The 20,680-nt window shown below is 37.7% G+C and overlaps 3 protein-coding genes across 5 annotated transcripts; 2 read left to right on the plus strand and 1 right to left on the minus strand.

Annotated features, from left to right (window-relative positions):
• Positions 1-1,182: 1,182 nt before the first annotated feature.
• Positions 1,183-9,546, plus strand: LOC109007873 (protein DETOXIFICATION 16-like). 3 transcript variants are annotated; one of them, XM_035684730.1, is made up of 7 exons: positions 1,183-1,457; positions 1,655-2,199; positions 2,418-2,504; positions 2,719-3,080; positions 3,191-3,255; positions 3,376-3,462; positions 9,313-9,546. In XM_035684730.1, exons 1-7 carry the CDS (start codon positions 1,338-1,340, stop codon positions 9,370-9,372), a joined length of 1,326 nt encoding a protein of 441 aa, XP_035540623.1. In that variant the 5' UTR covers positions 1,183-1,337; the 3' UTR covers positions 9,373-9,546. The 3 variants fall into 3 exon arrangements, with proteins under 3 accessions (XP_035540623.1, XP_035540621.1, XP_035540622.1); XM_035684728.1 differs by having other exon boundaries at positions 3,191-3,462; XM_035684729.1 differs by having other exon boundaries at positions 1,659-2,199; positions 3,191-3,462.
• Positions 9,547-10,610: 1,064 nt separating this feature from the next.
• LOC109007906 (histone chaperone ASF1B-like) lies at positions 10,611-12,986 on the minus strand. Its single transcript, XM_018987807.2, has 3 exons — positions 12,713-12,986; positions 11,347-11,462; positions 10,611-11,261 (listed from the first exon to the last, which is right to left on the minus strand). Exons 1-3 carry the CDS (start codon positions 12,819-12,821, stop codon positions 10,905-10,907), a joined length of 582 nt encoding a protein of 193 aa, XP_018843352.2. The 5' UTR covers positions 12,822-12,986; the 3' UTR covers positions 10,611-10,904.
• A 2,158-nt stretch (positions 12,987-15,144) lies between these two features.
• LOC109007847 (ATP synthase subunit beta, mitochondrial-like) lies at positions 15,145-19,455 on the plus strand. The gene is made up of 9 exons (XM_018987710.2): positions 15,145-15,706; positions 16,850-16,925; positions 17,027-17,115; positions 17,232-17,349; positions 17,436-17,539; positions 17,654-17,812; positions 17,917-18,141; positions 18,238-18,549; positions 19,022-19,455. Exons 1-9 carry the CDS (start codon positions 15,224-15,226, stop codon positions 19,133-19,135), a joined length of 1,680 nt encoding a protein of 559 aa, XP_018843255.2. The 5' UTR covers positions 15,145-15,223; the 3' UTR covers positions 19,136-19,455.
• The last annotated feature ends 1,225 nt before the right edge of the window (positions 19,456-20,680 follow it).

Raw genomic sequence — 20,680 nt, forward strand, 5'->3', positions numbered from 1 at the left:
ATTTTAACAGATCTTATAAAATATAAATTTACGTCATTTAATTTTATATAATTTTTTTTTTGTATTTATAACAGTTATTCAAAGTAAACCGCGCTTAATGCCAACCACATAATCGACTATGCGAGCCTTATAATTTGGATGTTTTTAATTTGAATAGTCATCGGATTAGAGAATTTAATTGGATCTAGGCACCTTAGATTGGAAAAATTAATTGTTTCTTAATTATCCTTTCAATTATTTGAATTTAATCCCATCTCATTTCATTATTCAAATTATATCTTATATTATTTGGATTTTATTCTCAATTGTTGCATTTAAAGACAAATGATGGTGGGAAAAATATGATTTTATCATGTTTTGATTAAATTTAATATATAAAAGAATATAGTCCATACATACAAACGAGAGTGTTAAGTTATAAATTTAATAATCAATTGTATCTCTTTCTATCAAGATTTCACATAAATGATGCTTACTTGTGTACTAGCCATACAGATAGTTGCATGCTTTCTTGACCTTATTAACAAAACAAAAACAACATCACCTACTCCTTAATTTATTGTTTAGACTAAAGAATAGCGAGTGAATGCATCTACGAACAAGTGCATTTTTATGTGCAAAACGCCAAGAAAGTGAGTGCTTACTTTCCCCAAAAAGATAAATTGTCTTACGATCGTAAGCAAATGTATTCTCTTGGGATTGATGATAATGCAAGTTGTTGATTACATTTTTGGAAACATGAATATATATATATAATAATAATAATAATATAGCCAAAAGCGTCACAGTGCAGTGATTGCCGTTTGGCTGTTCGTGACAGATATTATTTAAATTCATCAATCGTTTGTAGTTATAGTCGTCAATGATATTAAAGATAGCCGACTTGGCTGTCTCATATTCTGTCCTATTAAAACACGTTGCTACCATTTTAGATATTTTCCAACATAATTTTTTTTTTTTTTTTTGGGGAACAACATAATATTAGATTAACTCAACGTTCTCTATTTATTTTCCAGTAATGATATAATCTTATTACGTATACTTCATTTTTTTTTTAAATAAGGGTTATTATTAAAAAAATAATTGTTTTATATTACGGTTGAGATTGTAAAATAACGATGCTTCCTCCTTCGTCCTCTTTCTCGCATTGGGTAGAGAAATCGAGGATGAAACGAGGAGAAAGTTCATCAGGTCTTGAGTCTCATCTGATGATTACGATCCAAGAAAGAAGGCATGATGAAGAAGAAGAAGAAGAAGATGAAGATTGTTGGATAGGAAGTTATGTGGAAGAAGCAAAAAAATAAGTGCGGTTAGCAGTGCCTTTAATAGCAGTTAGTATGTTGCAGTACAGCTTACAAGTGATATCGATAATGTTCAACGGTCATCTTGGAGAGCTTCCTCTTTCCGGTGCCTCCATAGGGTCTTCCTTTGCTTCAGTTACTGGCTTCACTGTCCTGGTAACAACAGCCTTCTGATCTTCTGCTTTCTCCTACGTACACTGCAGACTAATATTTTTCTTTTTCTTTTTCTTTTTGGTAAACTGTAATCTTTGTATATGGAATTCATGGAAAGCTTAACCAGTGTTAAATGTTTGAAAATCATCACAAATTTAGGAAAATTAAATTATTTCCTCTGTTTCAAACATGTCTTGTAGCTAGGGATGGGAAGCGCATTAGAGACGCTATGCGGACAAGCCTATGGAGCGAAACAGTACCACATGCTAGGTGTTCACACGCAGCGAGCAATGCTAACCCTCCTAGCCTTAAGCATTCCTCTAGCACTAATTTGGTACTACACAAGCACCATTCTCATAGCTCTAGGCCAAGACCATGAAATATCTACTGAAGCCGGAGTTTTCAATCGCTGGATGATCCCAAGCCTTTTCGCCTTTGGCCTCCTTCAATGCCTAAACAGATTTTTACAAACCCAGAACAATGTTATTCCTATGTTGATAAGCTCTGGAATCACGGCTTTGCTTCATGTTCCTGTTTGTTGGGTTCTTGTGTTCAAAATTGGATTTGGGATCAAAGGAGCTGCCTTGGCAATTAGTATTTCCAATTGGGTTAACGTACTTTTGCTGGCAATTTATGTAAAATTTTCTACAGCTTGCGCGAAAACTTGGACTGGGTTTTCTGAAGAAGCCTTGCATGATCTTCTCAGCTTTATAAAGCTAGCTGTTTCATCAGCAATCATGATATGGTAAGTGCTATTTGCTTCTCATGAGTAATATGTTTCCAGGCAACAGAGCTGATCTTCTATTAGCAAATGAAACTTGGATCATTCTAGTTATCTGCTTATTGCTTTGCATGCAGAAAGCATGAATGATATACCATTGTAATTGCTACATCTCAAAGCCACTCTGTTAAAGCCTTTAGAATAGTTTTGTTCATAACAATATGAATAAATTTTATTGACAGCTTCGAGTATTGGTCCTTCGAAATGGTTGTTCTCTTATCTGGTCTTCTCCCAAATCCAAAACTAGAGACATCAGTGTTATCAATAAGGTATTCCTTATCGTATTCCTAATTTATGAAAAGCTAAGCATCAATGTTCCTGTAACTCGGGGTCACAGACTACAATTTTGCTACTTACATCATTTTGTAAGACAAACTATACATTTCTGCATAAAAATAAAAAAAAGTTCCTTAGTTCTGTAATTTTTTCAATTCTACAGTCTTAACACATGTTGGATGGTTTATATGATCTCTGTTGGTCTAGGCGGCACTATAAGGTTAGTCACACAATATGCTTCAGTAATATCTCATTTCTCTTCACACCAGTGCCATGGTCAATTCCAAACTCAATGACCTGCTCCCAAAAACTAAGAGATTCTTCTTATAGTACAAGAGTGTCAAATGAACTGGGTGCTGGGCGCCCACATGGTGCACGCTTGGCTCTTTCGGTCATGATCATAGTGTCCATCTCAGAGGGTGCAATCGTAGGAATTACTACAATTTTGGTGCGCAATGTTTGGGGAAAGCTCTACAGCAATGAAGTAGAAGTGGTCAGATATGTTGCTAAAATGATGCCATTGCTTGCACTATCAGACTTCTTGGATGGATTCCAATGTGTCCTCTCAGGTCTTAAATTCTATCACAAGTAGTAAGTTCAAATGTTCAATAATCAATGATTCTTTGATTTTTCTTGCTTAGTTTAAGCGCTTTATTATTACTGCTGTTTGGCTATCTAGGGGCTGCTAGAGGATGTGGGTGGCAAAATCTCTGCGCATTTATAAATCTTGGCGCTTACTATGTTGTGGGAATTCCTTCTGCTGTGCTCTTTGCTTTTGTCTTCCATTTTGGAGGGATGGTGCATCTCTCTCTCTCTCTCTCTCTCTCATGTCGGTATTCAAGTTCTGAAATTGGTTTTAAGCAGGGGCTTTGGATGGGAATCATATCAGCACTTTCTGTTCAAGTTATTGCACTAATTACAGTAAACCTATACACCGATTGGAATATAGAGGTATGATCTCATTCTCATCAATGTAGGACCTTAACTTGGATATAACTAATAGGGACATTAAGAGTTAACCAGAAATTTCAACCCACAGGGGGCACTTTAGCTAAAGGTACAAAAATTGGGAACCATTAGTTACACAGATGGCTTAACTAAGGGCTAGAGGAGTGCAGTTCATGTTGGGGAAATCAACACAGCGGAAGGGATAAAAGCGGTAATAAAAGAGTACACTCATGCACTCAGTGACACCAAGAATTTAACGTGGTTCGGCAACTGCCTACATCCACAGAAAAGAGCTTCACTAATAAATAGTGGAACACAAGAAAATATTACAGAGGAGGAGGATTACACTCCACTCAACTCAACTCTCTTCTTTTCTCTCAGAGCTCTCTCGGCTCTCTCTCTTTTCTTTTCTCTTTGGGTGTATTTGATGCTCTCGTCTGAAGCTTCAATTTATAGGCGCATTACTTCACGTATGAATGCATTTATTGTTGCATTCATTAGGTGGTTGGGCGCTGGGGGTTGAGGGTTAAGCGCTGAGCAGTCAACAATGACTGCTCAGGGCATGGACTTCAACAATTCTCCCCCTCCATGCCCATTTACCTATATGTTCTCCATCCCAGCTATGTCTATGCATAGCTCAAGCTTCTCACTTGTAACCACCTTCGTCAGCATGTCTGCTGGATTCTCTTTCGTATGGATCTTCACAAGCTTCAACAGCTGTTGTTCCATCGCTTCGCGTATCCAATGATAGCGGATGTCAATATGCTTGGTGCGGGAGTGGTACATTGAATTTTTGCTCAAGTCTAGAGCACTTTGACTATCACAATGTACCTTGTAGTCCTCTTGACTAACTCCTAGTTCTTGGAGAAAACGCTTCATCCACAACATCTCTTTCCCAGCTTCCGCTGCGGCAATGTACTCTGCCTCTGTTGTGGATAAAGCAACACACTTTTGCAACTTGGACTGCCAAGAGACAGCTCCTCCTGCAAAGGTGAAGAGAAATCCCGAAGTAGATTTCCTGCTATCCAGATCTCCTGCCATATCTGAATCTGTATAGCCTTCCAAAACTGGTTTAGCTCCCCCAAAACACAAACACATATTCGATGTACCTTTCAGGTACCTGAGAATCCACTTGACTGCTTCCCAATGATCCTTTCCTGGATTTGAAAGGAATCTGCTCACCATGCCTACAGCATGAGCAATATCTGGTCTGGTACAAACCATTGCATACATTAGGCTTCCTACTGCTGAAGAGTAGGGGATTGCTTCCATTTCTTCAATCTCTTTCTTTGAAGAAGGACACGAGCTCTTGCTCAATTTGAAGTGGTTTGCAAGTGGAGTTTTGACTGGCTTAGCATCTCCCATGTTGAAACGTCTAATGACCTGTTCAACATATTTTTGTTGTGATAGCCACACCCTTTTGACTTTCCTATCACGAACAATCTTCATGCCCAAAATTTGCTGTGCTGGGCCTAAGTCCTTCATGTCAAAGGACTTGGATAGTTCCTTCTTTAGTTTGTTAATCATGGACCTATCCTCACCAACGATTAACATATCATCAACGTAAAGAAGGAGTATGACAAACTTGTCATTCTGGAACCTTCGAACATAGACACACTGATCTGCAACAAGTCTCTTGTAACCATGACTCATCATGAATGAGTCGAACTTCTTGTACCATTGCCTCGGCGCTTGCTTGAGGCCATAGAGACTCTTCTTCAGCTTGCAGACTAAGTGATCTTTCCCTGGAGCTGCAAACCCTTCTGGTTGCTCCATATAGATCTCCTCCTCCAAATCTCCATGGAGAAAGGCTGTCTTCACATCCATCTGTTCGAGTTCCAAATTCAAGCTGGCTACCAATCCGAGTATGACTCGGATCGACATCATTTTCACCACCGGAGAAAATATCTCGTCAAAGTCGATTCCCTTCTTCTGTTGGAATCCTTTGACAACCAATCTGGCCTTGTGCTTCATCAGCTTTCCTTGGCCATCTTTCTTCAGCTTGAATACCCATTTGTTCTTTAGGGCTTTCTTTCCTTCAGGAAGTTTCACCAACTCATAGGTCTGATTTTTCTGCAAAGAACTCATCTCTTCTTGCATTGCCTGCACCCATAGGCTTCTATCAGCATGAGTTTGAACTTCCTGGAAGCTCTCTGGCTCCCCCTCATCAGTAAGCAGAATATAGTCTGATTCCGGATATCTCCTCGACGGAATCAGTAGGCGGCCTCTTGCCGATCTTCTTGGTTCATCAACCAAAGGAGGTTCATCACCATCTAACCCTTGTGGTGGTACACCAGCTGCTGGTGGAGAGGATTCTTGCTCCCCCTGCTCGACACCCTGAGCTTCTTCTTCTGCTTCTGGATCTCGATCCTGCATTTCCTCATTATCTGTGGCGGACTGTAATGGTGCAGGATTTGGAGTATCGGAACTAAGCTCTCTTGATGAAGCTTCAGTTCCTATGTTCTGGTTTTCATGGAACACAACGTCCCTACTTCTGACAATTTTCTTTGTCACTGGATCCCATAACTTGTATCCGAATTCTTCATCTCCATATCCAACAAAGATACATGGAGTTGACTTGACATCGAGCTTCTGTCTCAGCTCCTTGGATACGTGTGCAAAGGCTTTGCACCCAAATACTCTCAGGTGAGAGTAAGAGACATCTTTTCCAGACCAAACCTTCTCAGGAATTTCAAATTCCAGTGGTGCAGAAGGTGATCTGTTGATCAGGTAACAGGCAGCTAGAACAGCTTCACCCCAGAATGGCTTTGGTAACTTGGCCATACTGAGCATGCATCTTGTTCTTTCAATGATGGTCCGGTTCATTCTTTCGGCTACACCATTGTGCTGAGGGGTATATGGGACCGTCTTCTCATGTCGAATACCGCGATCAGCGCAGTATGCAGCGAACCTTTTGGAGACATATTCTCCTCCGTTGTCCGTTCGCAAGCACTTCAACTTCTTTCCCGTCTCTCTTTCCACTAGGGTGTGGAAATTCTTGAAGTGCTCGAAGACCTGATCCTTTGACTTCAAAACATATACCCAGACCTTTCGTGAAGCATCATCAATGAATGTCACGAAATATCTGTTACCTCCCAATGACTCTTCTTCCATGGGACCACATACATCAGAGTGTACCAGACTCAACAACTCTGATCTTCTCTTCGTAGAGGATTTAAACGAGACTCTACATTGTTTGCCAAACAAACAGTACTCACAAGGGTTTAACGCTGTTCCTTTGGCAACTTTGATGAGTGCCTTCTTCGCAAGCGTATCCAACCCTTTCTCACCCATGTGTCCGAGTCTCTTGTGCCACAGATTCGGTGATGCCTCGTCTTCCACTGCATTGAGGCTATCAGAACCGATCTTCACATGGGTCTTGTACAACGTACCGCAAATATGTCCTCGGGCGACAACCATGGCACCTTGTGACAGCTTCCAAGTGCCTTTGCTGAAGTAGCTGTCATAGCCCTGTCGATCAAGGGCTGTCCCGGAAATCAGGTTGAGCCGAAGGTCAGGAATGTGTCGAACATCTTTCAACACCATGGTGCAACCAACGTTGGTTTTTATCTGCACTTCGCCAACACCCACGATCTTCGAGGAACTGGCATTCCCCATCCTTACCGTACCAAAGTCTCCTGCTTTGTACGTAGTGAAAAATTCACTGTGGGAAGTGGCGTGGTATGATGCTGCTGTGTCTACCACCCACTCAACATCATGGCTTGCAACGTGCAGACACGTCTCGTCACTGGTGGAGAGTATTGCCACATCTCCAGAAAGAGTGACAAGGGTTTCACCATCTTCTTTCTTCAGCTTACTGCTTTGACCTTGCTCCCTTAAAAACTTGCGGCAGTGTTTCCTCATGTGGCCTTCTTTGCCACAGTGGTAACATTTCATGTTACCCATCTGCTGGTTCCTGCTACTGCTGGACCTTCCACGTGGTTGAGGCTTCCCTCTGTTTCTGCCTCCACTTCTCCCTCTATCATTACCTTGAGGCCTTTCTCTACTCTCGGTGACAAGGGCATGAGTTTGATTCATGCTTGTCTCTTTTCGTCTGGCCTCCTCATTAAACAGGGCATCCTTAACCATCGTCATGGTAAGTTTGCCATCTGGAGTAGAGTTACTTAGGGAGACCACCAGCGTCTCCCAACTGTCTGGTAATGAACTGAGAAGTAGCAGGGCTTGTTCTTCATCGCCAAGATTCAGGTTGACGGACCCGAGCTGGTTAACTAGGTTTTGAAACTCGCTAGTATGCTCGGCAACAGAGGTATCGCTTTTCAACTTCAAGTTAACAAGCCGTCTCATCAAGAGGGCCTTGTTTCGAGCAGTTTTAGCCTGATACATATCCTCTAACTTTTTCCAGAGGTTATATGCATCCGTCTCCTGGGCCACGTGGTGAAAAACACTATGGTCAATCCATTGCCTGATCTGACCAATAGTCTTCTTGTGCATCTTTTTCCACACTTGATCCGTAACTTCATCTGGCTTCTTCCCTTCATCTTCCAAAGGGTCAAACAGATCTTTACAGTTCAAGAGATCCTCCATTCGAGGTCTCCAAAGACTGTAGTTTGAGGCAGTCAGCTTTATCATGGCGCCTGATGCTGAATCCTCCATGGATTTAGACTGTTCTAAATACAAAATACAAGTACAGGATCTTTGAGGTGGAATATCACAAAACGGACAGCACCGTTGTGTCCGGAACGTCTGATTTTGTTGGAAACGAGTCTTGTTTCATCAAAATCGGACTCAGATAGCACAAGGAATGAGCAAAAGAACCAAAACAGGAACTCTGTCGCGCGTGCAGTGCGTGGCGCGACAAACAGCGCGTAGGCGCGTGTAACTCACGCACCTGAACTCCTCTGGTGCGCGTGGAACGCGTAGGCGCGTGTCTCTCACGCGCTTTTATGGAGTCAGGGGCACGTCAGGCGCGTGAACTTCACGCGCAATGGCTCCCTCTGGAGCGCGTGTGGCGCGTGGCCGCGCGTGGGACTCACGCGCTAGGTACTCTCCTTGGCGCGTGTGACGCGTGTCGAGAGTGGGTCTCACTCTCCGATCTTCAGACGGCGCGTGGAGGAGCGTGCGGCCTCCGTTTGGCCTCTGGTTTCCACCGCTTTTCTTGTCTGGATGAGACGAATACAGTGGTATACTCAAATTTGAAAACTGAGCTACACACTAAAACCGAATTTTCTGTAAAAAACTTCTTCCAACAAACGCTCTGATACCACTTGTTGGGGAAATCAACACAGCGGAAGGGATAAAAGCGGTAATAAAAGAGTACACTCATGCACTCAGTGACACCAAGAATTTAACGTGGTTCGGCAACTGCCTACATCCACAGAAAAGAGCTTCACTAATAAATAGTGGAACACAAGAAAATATTACAGAGGAGGAGGATTACACTCCACTCAACTCAACTCTCTTCTTTTCTCTCAGAGCTCTCTCGGCTCTCTCTCTTTTCTTTTCTCTTTGGGTGTATTTGATGCTCTCGTCTGAAGTTTCAATTTATAGGCGCATTACTTCACGTATGAATGCATTTATTGTTGCATTCATTAGGTGGTTGGGCGCTGGGGGTTGAGGGTTAAGCGCTGAGCAGTCAACAATGACTGCTCAGGGCATGGACTTCAACAGTTCAAACTTAAAGTTGTAAAACCAATCTGTCATAAATTTCTGCTGCCAAATTGTAACTTCAGTATGATACTGACATACAAAGACTCCAAGAAAAGGCTATCGTCTCCAAAGTTCATGTCTTCTGGCTTCCAAGGCATAAATTAATAGTCACTGCTACCAGAATTGGGTTTTATTTTACAAATATGATTTTTTTAAATAATGTATTTTCTTTCTTTCTTCCTTCAGGCAATGAAAGCTGCGCGTGGTGTTCAGAAAAGTGACATAATCATTGACACAGAAACATAGATTTGGTTTTCAAACCAAGAAAAGAAATTGAACCGACCGTTTAAAATCATTGCCAAACAGAAAAGGTAAGGAAATTGTTCCCACATAATTCCCAGGTGGAAAAACTTTCAGAAGTGTTTGCATCACTTTATCAGGATTTATTTCAAATGCTCGGAAAGAGTGTGTTTATTTCTCCGACTTGGATTTTTTTTTTTGCACTGCATTGTTTGTTTTTACTTCTTCGTGTTCATCGAAGATTTTTTTAAGAGAAATGCTACTTACAGTCGTGAGTGTGCAAGTGCCATGCAGTCGCTTTAAAAAAAGTGAATAAATATGGGATCCACGTAAAAAGAAATTAATTTTTTAATTGTGGATCCCACTCTTTTTCAAAACGACTGTACGACGTTTGCACACTCCACAACTGAACGTAGCATTAATCTTTTTTTAATGTTTGTTGAAGCTTGACACCCTCCTTCTGTATCTGTTTTATAAGTTTAATGCAATCTTGATAACCCAAAAAATAAATGCCAGTATTTGACACAAGGGACAAGGGTTACAAATGGTCCTGCAGAATGATTTGGATACGCACCTAAACCTAGAGAGTTCATAAAATCACGTGAAGCCGTGAGTATTTTCCAAAACAAACCACTTCGGGCTCCGTTCCAACCTCAATGCGTGCAATGCGAAGTTAAGTTTATGTTGCCTATTATATTGTAAGTTTTATCTCTAGCCAACGATGGAATAAGATATATTTATATAGATAGGCAATAGATTTCATTAGAAAATTATGAACTAACGGTAAAAGTCTTATAAATTGACTAGTTTAATTACACAGTTCGGATGAGATGAAATGTTTTGTTGAAAATTAAATAAAATATTATTATAATATAATTTTTGTTTTAAAATTTAAAATAATTGAATTATTTATTATATTTTGTATGAAAATTTGATAAAATTGTAATGATTATATCAAATAAGATTAGATAGTTTGGTTTTATGTAACCAAACCAGCCCTTGGCAGTTATGTGATTGGTGACATATCTATGATAAATTGTAGCACTTTTAACATCACTCTTTTTCTCAACTATAAGGTAGCATTTCTGCTTCCGTTATAACTTATAAAACATGGGTTATTTTGATCATTTCACTTGTCAATAGGAAATGAAATGACTAAAATACTCTATGATTTACACTAAATGGATACTGTTCATTTCAGATGAAATGGACAGAATCCTATTACCCGTTACAAGCAATCCAAGGGAAACAGAAAATACAGCGTTGATGTTTTCTCAATAGAATCGGAACTACAGAGCAAGCAATGAATTACTTGAGAATAAGAAAGTTGATTTCAAAATTTCAGAGGCATGAAACACCATATATACCATATTGTAGCAACACAGACACAAAAATAGTACAAATGAATCCAACTGACACTTCACAATACATATGGATATTTTCAATATTAGCAAAATCAATTTCACACGAAATGATCAGTATGTTAATATTTGAAGTAGGAATGTCCCATTGTGTTAGGCAGCAAGTTCAACTTACAACTACTGGTCGCTGGAAGGATGATCAGGAGAAGGGGGCGGAGGTTCCTCTCCATTCTCACTGGTTTCAATGGCATGTTCTGGTAAAGGTGGGGTTTCTTCACCATGCTCATTGTTCTGGGGATGAAAATTGATTGGGAACTTTGTAACCCTGGGCTTGTCAGCCAAAATATTTCTTTGAACCCTATCGATCAACAGCTTTGGCGGAGGTTCCTCCCTTAATTGTTCATCATCATAATCGTTGTTCACATAGTATCCAACTCGAACAAATTCTTGTCCTAGATAAGAACATGTCAATAGTAGTACCGTGACACCAATGATATCTTCATCACGGATTTTTGATGGGTCTGGAGGCTCTGCCTGCCAGGGGTTTTACGATAAATAATTCAGTATTATTTTCATAAGCAAATTGGCACTCAAATGCCAAGCAGTAATGAAAAATAACCTGAAGGACAAATCGGTAGTTGCCAATGTTGACAGGCCCAACAAGCACACTTTCAAGAAGCTGGTCATAAGTCTCATCCTCAGCAGATCCCACATATATGAGTTTCCATTCCAAATCTGACAAGTTTTACAGAGTTACGACATGGAATCTATAGGAAAAATGGAACTCAAATGAACAATCCTTAATTTGTAGAGGCCTCACCACAAACCAGTAAAGAAAAATACAAAGTTCTATAACTTAGAGAAAAACATATAGTTCAGAGAGAAAGATGACCACTTCTGGTTTGTATGATTATGCTCTGGCCTAAAAGGAAGAGTGGAGGGAGAGAGAAAGATGGCAAGGAATAGATCAAAAGGTCAATAGGCTCCAGTGCCATTTTCATAACATTAGGTCCTTTCTCGTCTCATCCATATTGGCATATCTCAAAGCATTAATTTCAATACAGCACTAATTAAATCACCGTCATTTTTTTACCTCTCTCTTCCCATTGAGCACTTCATCCTAAATTTAGAAAGTCTAAATTTTTAAGTGACAAGTTGTTTAAAAGTAAATACTACTTGTAGACTATATCGACTACAATCCTAATCGTGACTCAAAGGTACACGGTAATGGACTTTCCTTTTGCAAATTCCAACTCTTATAATTTACATTTTGAACTCCAGCTTTACTACCACTTGAAAACATTCCAATGCACTACAGATTCTAGAAAAAGTTCCAACTTTCCAATCCATATGTAACAACTCAAAAAGAAAACGTTAGTCACATTTACCTTGTAACCCCAAAAAAACTGGGTAATTTAAAACCTCTCTAAAATCACTTAAGATTTTACCTAATAAGTAGTCAATGTTAAAGTTAGCACCTATGACTACCTTTATAACCTACTGAGTTATTTGTATACTCAATGTACAAGTTGTTACGCTTCCGGATCAAATAAATATATATCGGGAATTCTATTTTAAAAACTATACATTTTCACCATAAAATTATTTGTGTCGGTAACGTCAGTTTCCCAGCTCTCCCGTCAAATCTGTTCTATTGACACTCTAAATTCCGAATCTTTAAATTTTTTGAGGACCTCATTACGAAAATGCCAAACACTTCAAAGATCAAACTAGATTTTCACATATTTTTCAAACAGGACAACAGTTTGTTGCCCACTACTTTAATTGAAGTATGAATAAGTTCAACGATTAGTTTGGTCATTACTCTAACGAACATCTGCAGAAGAACAAAAGAAATAAATATATGCGGATTCACCACCAGAAGGACCAACTAATGTTCATAATTTCCATAAACCCTAAATGAAGCTCGAGTGCACGAATCACCAAACATGAATCATAAATGATGTTCCTCGTATTAAGATTACCGTCTTTGAGGGGGGCCAAGCACTCGTAGGAAATTTCGAACTGGAAGGGGTTGAGGAACGCGTCTGGGTTGTCCAAAACGGCAACGTTTGTGAGGTTCACTGCGCTCATCGTCTGGAACCGGAACAGGTTTCCGCTGCTTTCGGATGAGAATGGGTCCTAGGCCGGGATTGGATGTCAGTCATCGAAGAGGGGAAGAGTCCGGAATAGCTTTGAACGGAAAATGGCTTTGAGCTTTATATACAGCTTCGAGGACCGAGGTGGGTTTGTTTCGAGGAGGAAGTGCGGGATTACATGCTGCAGCCGGTAGTGGGTCTGGAGGGAAGTGGGGTTCACAATTTGGCGGGAGTTTTTTTTTTTTTTATCTTACTGATTTTTATTTAATTTAGAGATATTACTGATTTTTTCATTGCACAATTTAATACCTAAAAGATAAATATTTTAGTCATAAAAAAGTTATATAAAAATAAATTTATAAACTGACGTGATTTGATATAATGGGTTAAATTATAAAGTTATTTTTATTATAAAATAAATTTAACGAATATCTTTAAATTATATCAATTTATGAATTTACTTTTACGTAATCTCTTTATGTCTGTAATAGGTTTTTATCTAAAAACTTGTTTACTTAAAATGTATTTGTGTTGTTTAAAACACCAAATCGCCAACTCCTAATTCCTAAGAGGTGGGTCAAAAAGGACTTCGTTTGAAAGTTGAGTTTATCTCAACTCATCATTATAATTTTTTCAAATCCTAATATAAAATATAATAAACAATTCAACTTTTTCAAATCCCAAAATAATAATAATAATAAACAATAATATTCTAACAATATTTTATCATCTCAACTCAACTCAATTTACTTCAACATCCAAACCCACCCTAACTATTGTACATATATTTTGAAAGTATCTAATGATTATTTTGATAATAACATGACTTGAATTTTGTTATTCTTGAAAGTTTATATTGCAATGTTACGAAGATTATTATTGCAGTGTGGTTATTATAATATTTATTAAGTATTTTTATATTCATTTTGCTAAGCAATAAAGGTTTATTTAAGAGAGTATCAAATATAAAGGTGTTATGTTGAAATAAAAATACCTACACTTCTGTTTTGTTATTTCATTCTTTCAAAAACCCGAGGCGAATTCTCATAAATATGATAAATAAGGTAACTATGAATAATCTTTAAATTATTATTTTTAATCCAAAAATTAGTGAAAAATGCCACACCAATGTAAATTGTAAAAACTAAGAAGACAAGCGTGGGTGGAAATATACTGAATAAGAGCATTCTAAATAGTTCATTCATCTCATCTTTTAAAATATATTATTAAATTTCATTTATTATATTTTACATACTAATTTTTACAATATATCATACATAAGTTAATATATTTTTTCTTCATATCATTTAAATAATATTTTTTTATTCTTTTTAAACATTTCCTTTTTACCAATAAATTTGTAAGATATATAACTTTTATTTACAATATATTATTATATTCAGTGTAATATAATTTAGTCTTATACACACAAAAATAAAAATATACAAGCCACATAACAATTAAAAAATAAAATCAAATATGAAAATTTTGGATAAATAGTGTTTTCAATATATGTTTTAGGAAAAAAAATATAGGTGTTTTAAATGATCAACAATAAAAATAAATTGTTTTAAAATGTAAAAGTAAAAGGAAATGAGAGAATTTTGTATTTTATTTGAAAATTTAAAATATTATATTTTAATATTATTATTGTTTTGAGATTGAAAAAAGTTAAATTATTTATTATATTTTATATGATAAATTAAAAAATATATAATAATGAGATGAGATGAAAATTTTATATTTTATCTTGTAATCCAAACCAACTCTTATGAAATATAAATAATAATAAAATTGTTTAAATGATGAATAGTATCCGCTATACAGCGGATTGCTATAGTAATTTATATTTTATATATTCTTTTACATAATCGGATAAAACTTATTTTAAGAACCGTTTTTTAAATAATTTATATTTTTTATATTATATATGCTATACTTAACTTGACATCATTCTAACTTGTTATTTAAAAAAAAAAAAAAACTAAGACCAGGATTTGCAATTGGGCTTCGGCCACATGCAATTGCACCACCTTTTGACTTCTTGTTAGCTGGTCACCAAGTTTAGTGGAGAATATGTACGAGGGTACAAAAGTCTTTTACTTCAGTCCATCTCAGACTAAAAATGAACTTTTACGGCTATCACCAAAAAATGAAATGATTCGCCAAGGCCAACGCCAACTATTACAACACGTTAGACGACATCGTTTCCAGGCTAAAATGCCGCAACTGGCCGAAGTTCCGCAACCTTGGCAACGTCAAAACGATAAAAAAAAAAAAAACGATAAATTCAATATTCCCATTTTAGCCACTATAGCTGTACTTAATAGTCCCACACCCGGAGTCCACAAACCCTAGCCTCTCTGCCTCTCTCTCTCTCTCTGAAGCTCTTACACAATGGCTTCTCGAAGGGTCTTATCCTCTCTTCTCCGATCGTCAGCACGGCGATCTTCTGGCAGATCTCCGATCTCCAGCCCTAGCCCTAGACTTGCATCCCCAGCGCCCCCAAGCCGCGCGTTGCCGTATGGCTACCTCCTCACGCGCTTGGCCGAGTACTCGACCTCTGCTGCCGCGGCTGCTCCGCCGACTCCGCCGGCTCCGCCAAAGGAATCCGTGAAGGGAGGCAAGATTACCGATGAGTTCACTGGAGCTGGAGCGATCGGGCAGGTGTGCCAGGTGATTGGTGCTGTGGTGGATGTGAGATTCGAGGAAGGGCTTCCCCCGATCCTCACGGCGCTGGAGGTGCTGGACAACTCGATCCGGCTGGTGCTGGAGGTGGCTCAGCACTTGGGGGAGAACATGGTCCGTACCATTGCTATGGACGGTACCGAAGGGTTGGTCAGGGGGCAGCGCGTACTCAACACCGGTTCTCCTATCACCGTGAGTTACATTCATTTGGTTTTTGTTTTTTGGTTGATTGTTCTTATTTGACGAGATTTGGTGATGAAAGATGAGTAATTTGGTGTTCAGATTTGTGTAAATTAGCTGAGCCATGGCTGTTCTTGTGATTTGTAGATCTGGGTGTTGTTTTTTTTTTTTGGGATGAGCAAATCTGGGAAGGAAAAAATTTTATATTTTTTATTAAACAAGACTTCACTCTGACCAGCTAGTCTTAAACGAACATTTTGTGCCATTGAAAATAATTTTTCCCCGTATTCGGAACAGAATCATTAATCTTTTTTGCGAAAAAATTGAAATGAATAAAGTTTTTATCATAAAAAAAGAATCTCCCCTTTCTCTTATTTTGTAGATATTTTTATCGCCACATCTATCGATCAATAATGTCACTCATTCGAATATGATATATAAGACCATTAATTTTGACATAAATATTTTAGTTTGTCGAATATAATTTAGCTTTTTCTTACTCTTCTAATCTGTTTTCGAGTTATTGTTTTGATATGGAATAATGGACCAATTTCTTGTATACGACCCGTGTACATGGGCTATATGCCTATGCTATAAATAAAAGTTCGTAATTACCTATTAAAAAAATTGGAGCAATTGACCAAGGATATTATGAAGCCTAGATTTTGTTCTGGTATTGGTCGAGGGTTAATATGATGCATGAATCCTTGAAGTGGTAATCATGCTGCTGTGTTGCTGTGTTGCTGATTGTTGCGAAAGGTCAATATCTTTTGACTAGCATAATTCAAACTCTGTGAATGCCTGTTGCGGATCAATATTATGCTACTATAATCAGGGTTAGCCACTGGAACTCCACCAGTACCCAGTTCCTTATTTTAGTTTACTCCAGGATATTCAATTTGGTTTTGTAAAAGCGATATATTACTCTTTTTGAGAAGAATTTCTTTATATTTGCTGGGTATTGTTACTTGTCAAAAATATATAAATATATAAGCTCGGTATTGTACTTTTTTGTTAGAAAACCTGCCGATTTGTTTTCTTCATTTATTTATTTTTTGATATGTGGTTATCAACATGTTTTGCGATTTATTAATTGTGTTGTCATTGATAACCTTTTATTTTCCTCTCCTAAGTTACTTTTTATATATCCTTTAGGTGCCTGTTGGTAGAGCTACTCTTGGCCGAATCATAAATGTTATTGGAGAGCCTATTGATGAGAGGGGTGATATCAGTAAGAACTATATAAACCTTTGAATGTATAGCAGTTCAAGATTACTTGTTGATTCACATGGTGTGAGTTTTCTGACAATTTCACTGCAAATACAACAACAGAAACCGATCACTATTTGCCCATCCATAGAGAAGCTCCATCATTTGTTGAGCAGGCAACTGAACAAGAAATCCTTGTTACTGGAATTAAGGTATTTTCTGCTCGTCCCTTCTATTGTAGAGCCTGGATTCTTGTGTAATATAGAGTTGGATTAAGTGTGTTGTGATAAACTTGGCAAATTTTTATTTTAAATTTTTTTATCTACAGGTTGTCGATCTCCTTGCACCATACCAAAGAGGCGGTAAGATTGGTCTGTTTGGTGGTGCTGGTGTAGGAAAAACGGTGCTTATTATGGAACTTATCAACAATGTTGCCAAAGCTCATGGTTGGTTTGATTTTACTCAATATGCATGTCAGGCACTATTTGCTAATCAATTTTCTTAGTTGAAGTTATCCGTGTTTTTTTTACAGGTGGTTTCTCAGTGTTTGCTGGAGTTGGAGAACGCACTCGAGAGGGTAATGACTTGTACAGGGAAATGATGGAGAGTGGTGTGATTAAGCTTGGTGATAAACAGGTTAATAGAATGCATTAACATGTTTCCTTATCTCGTTGGTTGCTGCACAACTGTCATTCTTTGAATTTTGTTTTCAATTCCTCATATTTTAGCAACATTGTTTCCATCTTTCAGGCTGAAAGCAAATGTGCTCTTGTCTATGGTCAAATGAATGAGCCCCCTGGTGCTCGTGCTCGTGTTGGTCTTACTGGTCTGACTGTGGCCGAACATTTCCGTGATGCTGAGGGGCAGGATGTGCTTCTCTTTATTGACAACATTTTCCGCTTTACGCAAGTAAGTTCAAGGAGCCTTTGCCTTCCCTGAAGGATTACCTTAAATCATTCAATTTATCTCGCTAATGATGCTGTCCTCCCTGTTCTTTCTGGTGCATCCTGCAGGCTAACTCTGAGGTGTCTGCTTTGCTTGGTCGTATTCCATCTGCTGTTGGTTACCAGCCAACTTTGGCTACTGATCTTGGAGGACTTCAAGAGCGTATCACAACCACCAAGAAAGGGTCCATTACCTCTGTCCAAGCTATCTATGTGCCAGCTGATGACTTGACAGATCCAGCTCCTGCCACCACCTTCGCTCACTTGGATGCCACAACTGTGTTGTCTCGACAGGTTTGCCCATGTTTGATGAAGTGCTAATAGTTCCTGTGGAATCATTATTACCCAATTTATCGTGTATTTACTTCTCTGTTGCTTTAATGCAAATAGATCTCCGAGCTTGGTATCTATCCTGCTGTCGATCCTCTAGATTCTACATCTCGAATGCTCTCCCCTCACATTTTGGGTGAGGAACACTACAATACTGCTCGTGGAGTGCAGAAGGTTCTCCAGAACTACAAGAATCTGCAAGATATCATTGCTATTTTGGGAATGGATGAACTCAGTGAAGACGACAAGCTGACCGTTGCTCGTGCACGTAAAATTCAGAGGTTCTTGAGCCAGCCTTTCCATGTTGCAGAAGTGTTCACTGGTGCTCCTGGCAAGTACGTTGAACTGAAAGAGAGTATTACCAGCTTCCAGGTACGTCCTATGTCCATCCAATACTAGCATTCACAGCTGATCGTGAATTTTGGGAAAATTTTCAAGTCTGTATGTCTAGATCATCCATATGAAGAAATCTTTACATCTTTCATTGGATATTTATGCCCACTGGGATTTTAATCTGGAACATATTGAAAGTTCTTAAACTCAATTGAATGAAATAGTTTTTCATAAACTTATTTAGAAGTTGAAAAATTAACAATCCTACGTGTGGGGCCCAAGGCATTGAATGGTCACAGATCTTCATGTAATTTGTCAAGAATGTTGGTTTCATGTGGTAGGGATTGTATACTTAATGATTGTGCAAATAAACAAGCTATGAGGCATCCATCTGCACCCGCCAGCTGACGGATACATGCTCAAAAACAATGGTTAATTTTGGTGCCTAGTTTTGATGACACTGTCCATGAGCTTTACTAATTCAGATATTTTGCTGTCTTTTGGTTGACAGGGAGTGTTGGATGGAAAATACGATGACCTTTCGGAACAGTCGTTTTACATGGTTGGAGGTATTGATGAGGTCATTGCTAAGGCAGAGAAGATTGCCAAGGAATCTGCATCTTAGACCTATACCTTTATCTCCCTCATTTCTCATAATTGCGAAAAATCAATAATTTAGGTGGTGTTGACAATGCCAGCAATGGGTTTTTCATATTTTTTTGAGACTGAATGTATCAGAGTTTTCCATTTCTGTTTCAATCTGATTGCAGAGTGAAGGAAATGGAGAGAGGGTGGCCTGCCCCTTTTTTTCTTAGTTGTCTAATAAGGGGAAAAAGAAAGCGGACATGTATATTTTTTACCCTTTTTTGTGTTCGGAACATTGAAACCTGTTAATGTTTAACCCCTCCTTTTTTTTCACATGGAAATTATTTACTATGAGATTCAATGCCTCGTGTTTTTAAGGACTTCGCTTATATTGAAGTTTCACTTTTGTCCTCCAGATTTGGCAAGGTGTAATCCGTCCGATTTTGGGAGAGGTAACAGACTGAAAATTTTGGTCCCTTAATTTTGCCGGATTGGACCGTTAGTTATCAGTACATGGTCCGATTTGGTCAAAGAATATTTTTTCTCTCTTTTTGACGGAAAAATTACTACAAAATTAATTAAATTATTAAAATTAATGTTAAGTGATCTATTTAACATTTTATATATGATTAATAAATATTAAATAATTTTATTTTATATATGGTTAGTGGTAATTTTTTTAAATAAAAATTACATAATTAACTTATACAATTACTATATAAAATAGTATATTATATAAATAAAATATTTAAAAGTATATAAAAATATATATTCTATAAATTTCGATCTAGTCCGGTTTAAAAAAAATCAAACTCTGAGATCGATCGATAAAATTATTGGTTAGTGATTCGATCGATTGATTTTTTCTAACCTAACCAATGGTCCTACACAAAGTTCTAAATTCCGTATTGTATTGGCTAGTACGACTAATATTTAGCATATTGAGACAGCGATCGGTACAGGAAATGTGTGTTTCATACTAGGTTAAATATCGGCCGATTTTGATGTACTAGTTGATTTTTTGTTGTTGTTGTAATTAATGTAAAAATTCTGATTTTCTTTTATAATGTTCACTACAATTCTCATATCTGAAAACTATTTTCTTAATTTTTTTAATTTTTTTTTCGAGAACTGAAATCAAATCCATAATTTCCTTTTCATGATGAAGATGAGTAATTATTTTTTTAAAATAATTGGATTGAAAACTTTGAGGTATTATATATCGAATTTTATAAATATGTGTTTTAATTTTTTAAAATTTGCATTGATGTTATTTTAAAATATAATTTATACATATATAATTAATTTATTATATATAAATTATCTACCGATACTAAAATATTTCGTAACTTATTCGAAACCGTCACCGAATCGATATTAACTTTAGGAGTCCTACACCCATGGCATGTCTAGTTGGTTGGCAATCCAACAGAATTTTATAAATAATTTCCTTCAGGAAAAATAATATTTTGAAAAAAAATTAGAATATTAACTCCTAAAATCCTCCGTTGGGAAAGCGAGTAATAATTGTAGGAGCTTTCCCGTTTGTTCGATGTAGCATAATACCTGTCGGGTCTCAAAATTC

This window comes from Juglans regia, chromosome 13 (assembly GCF_001411555.2).
Source record: "Juglans regia cultivar Chandler chromosome 13, Walnut 2.0, whole genome shotgun sequence".
Classification (NCBI taxonomy): domain Eukaryota; kingdom Viridiplantae; phylum Streptophyta; class Magnoliopsida; order Fagales; family Juglandaceae; genus Juglans; species Juglans regia.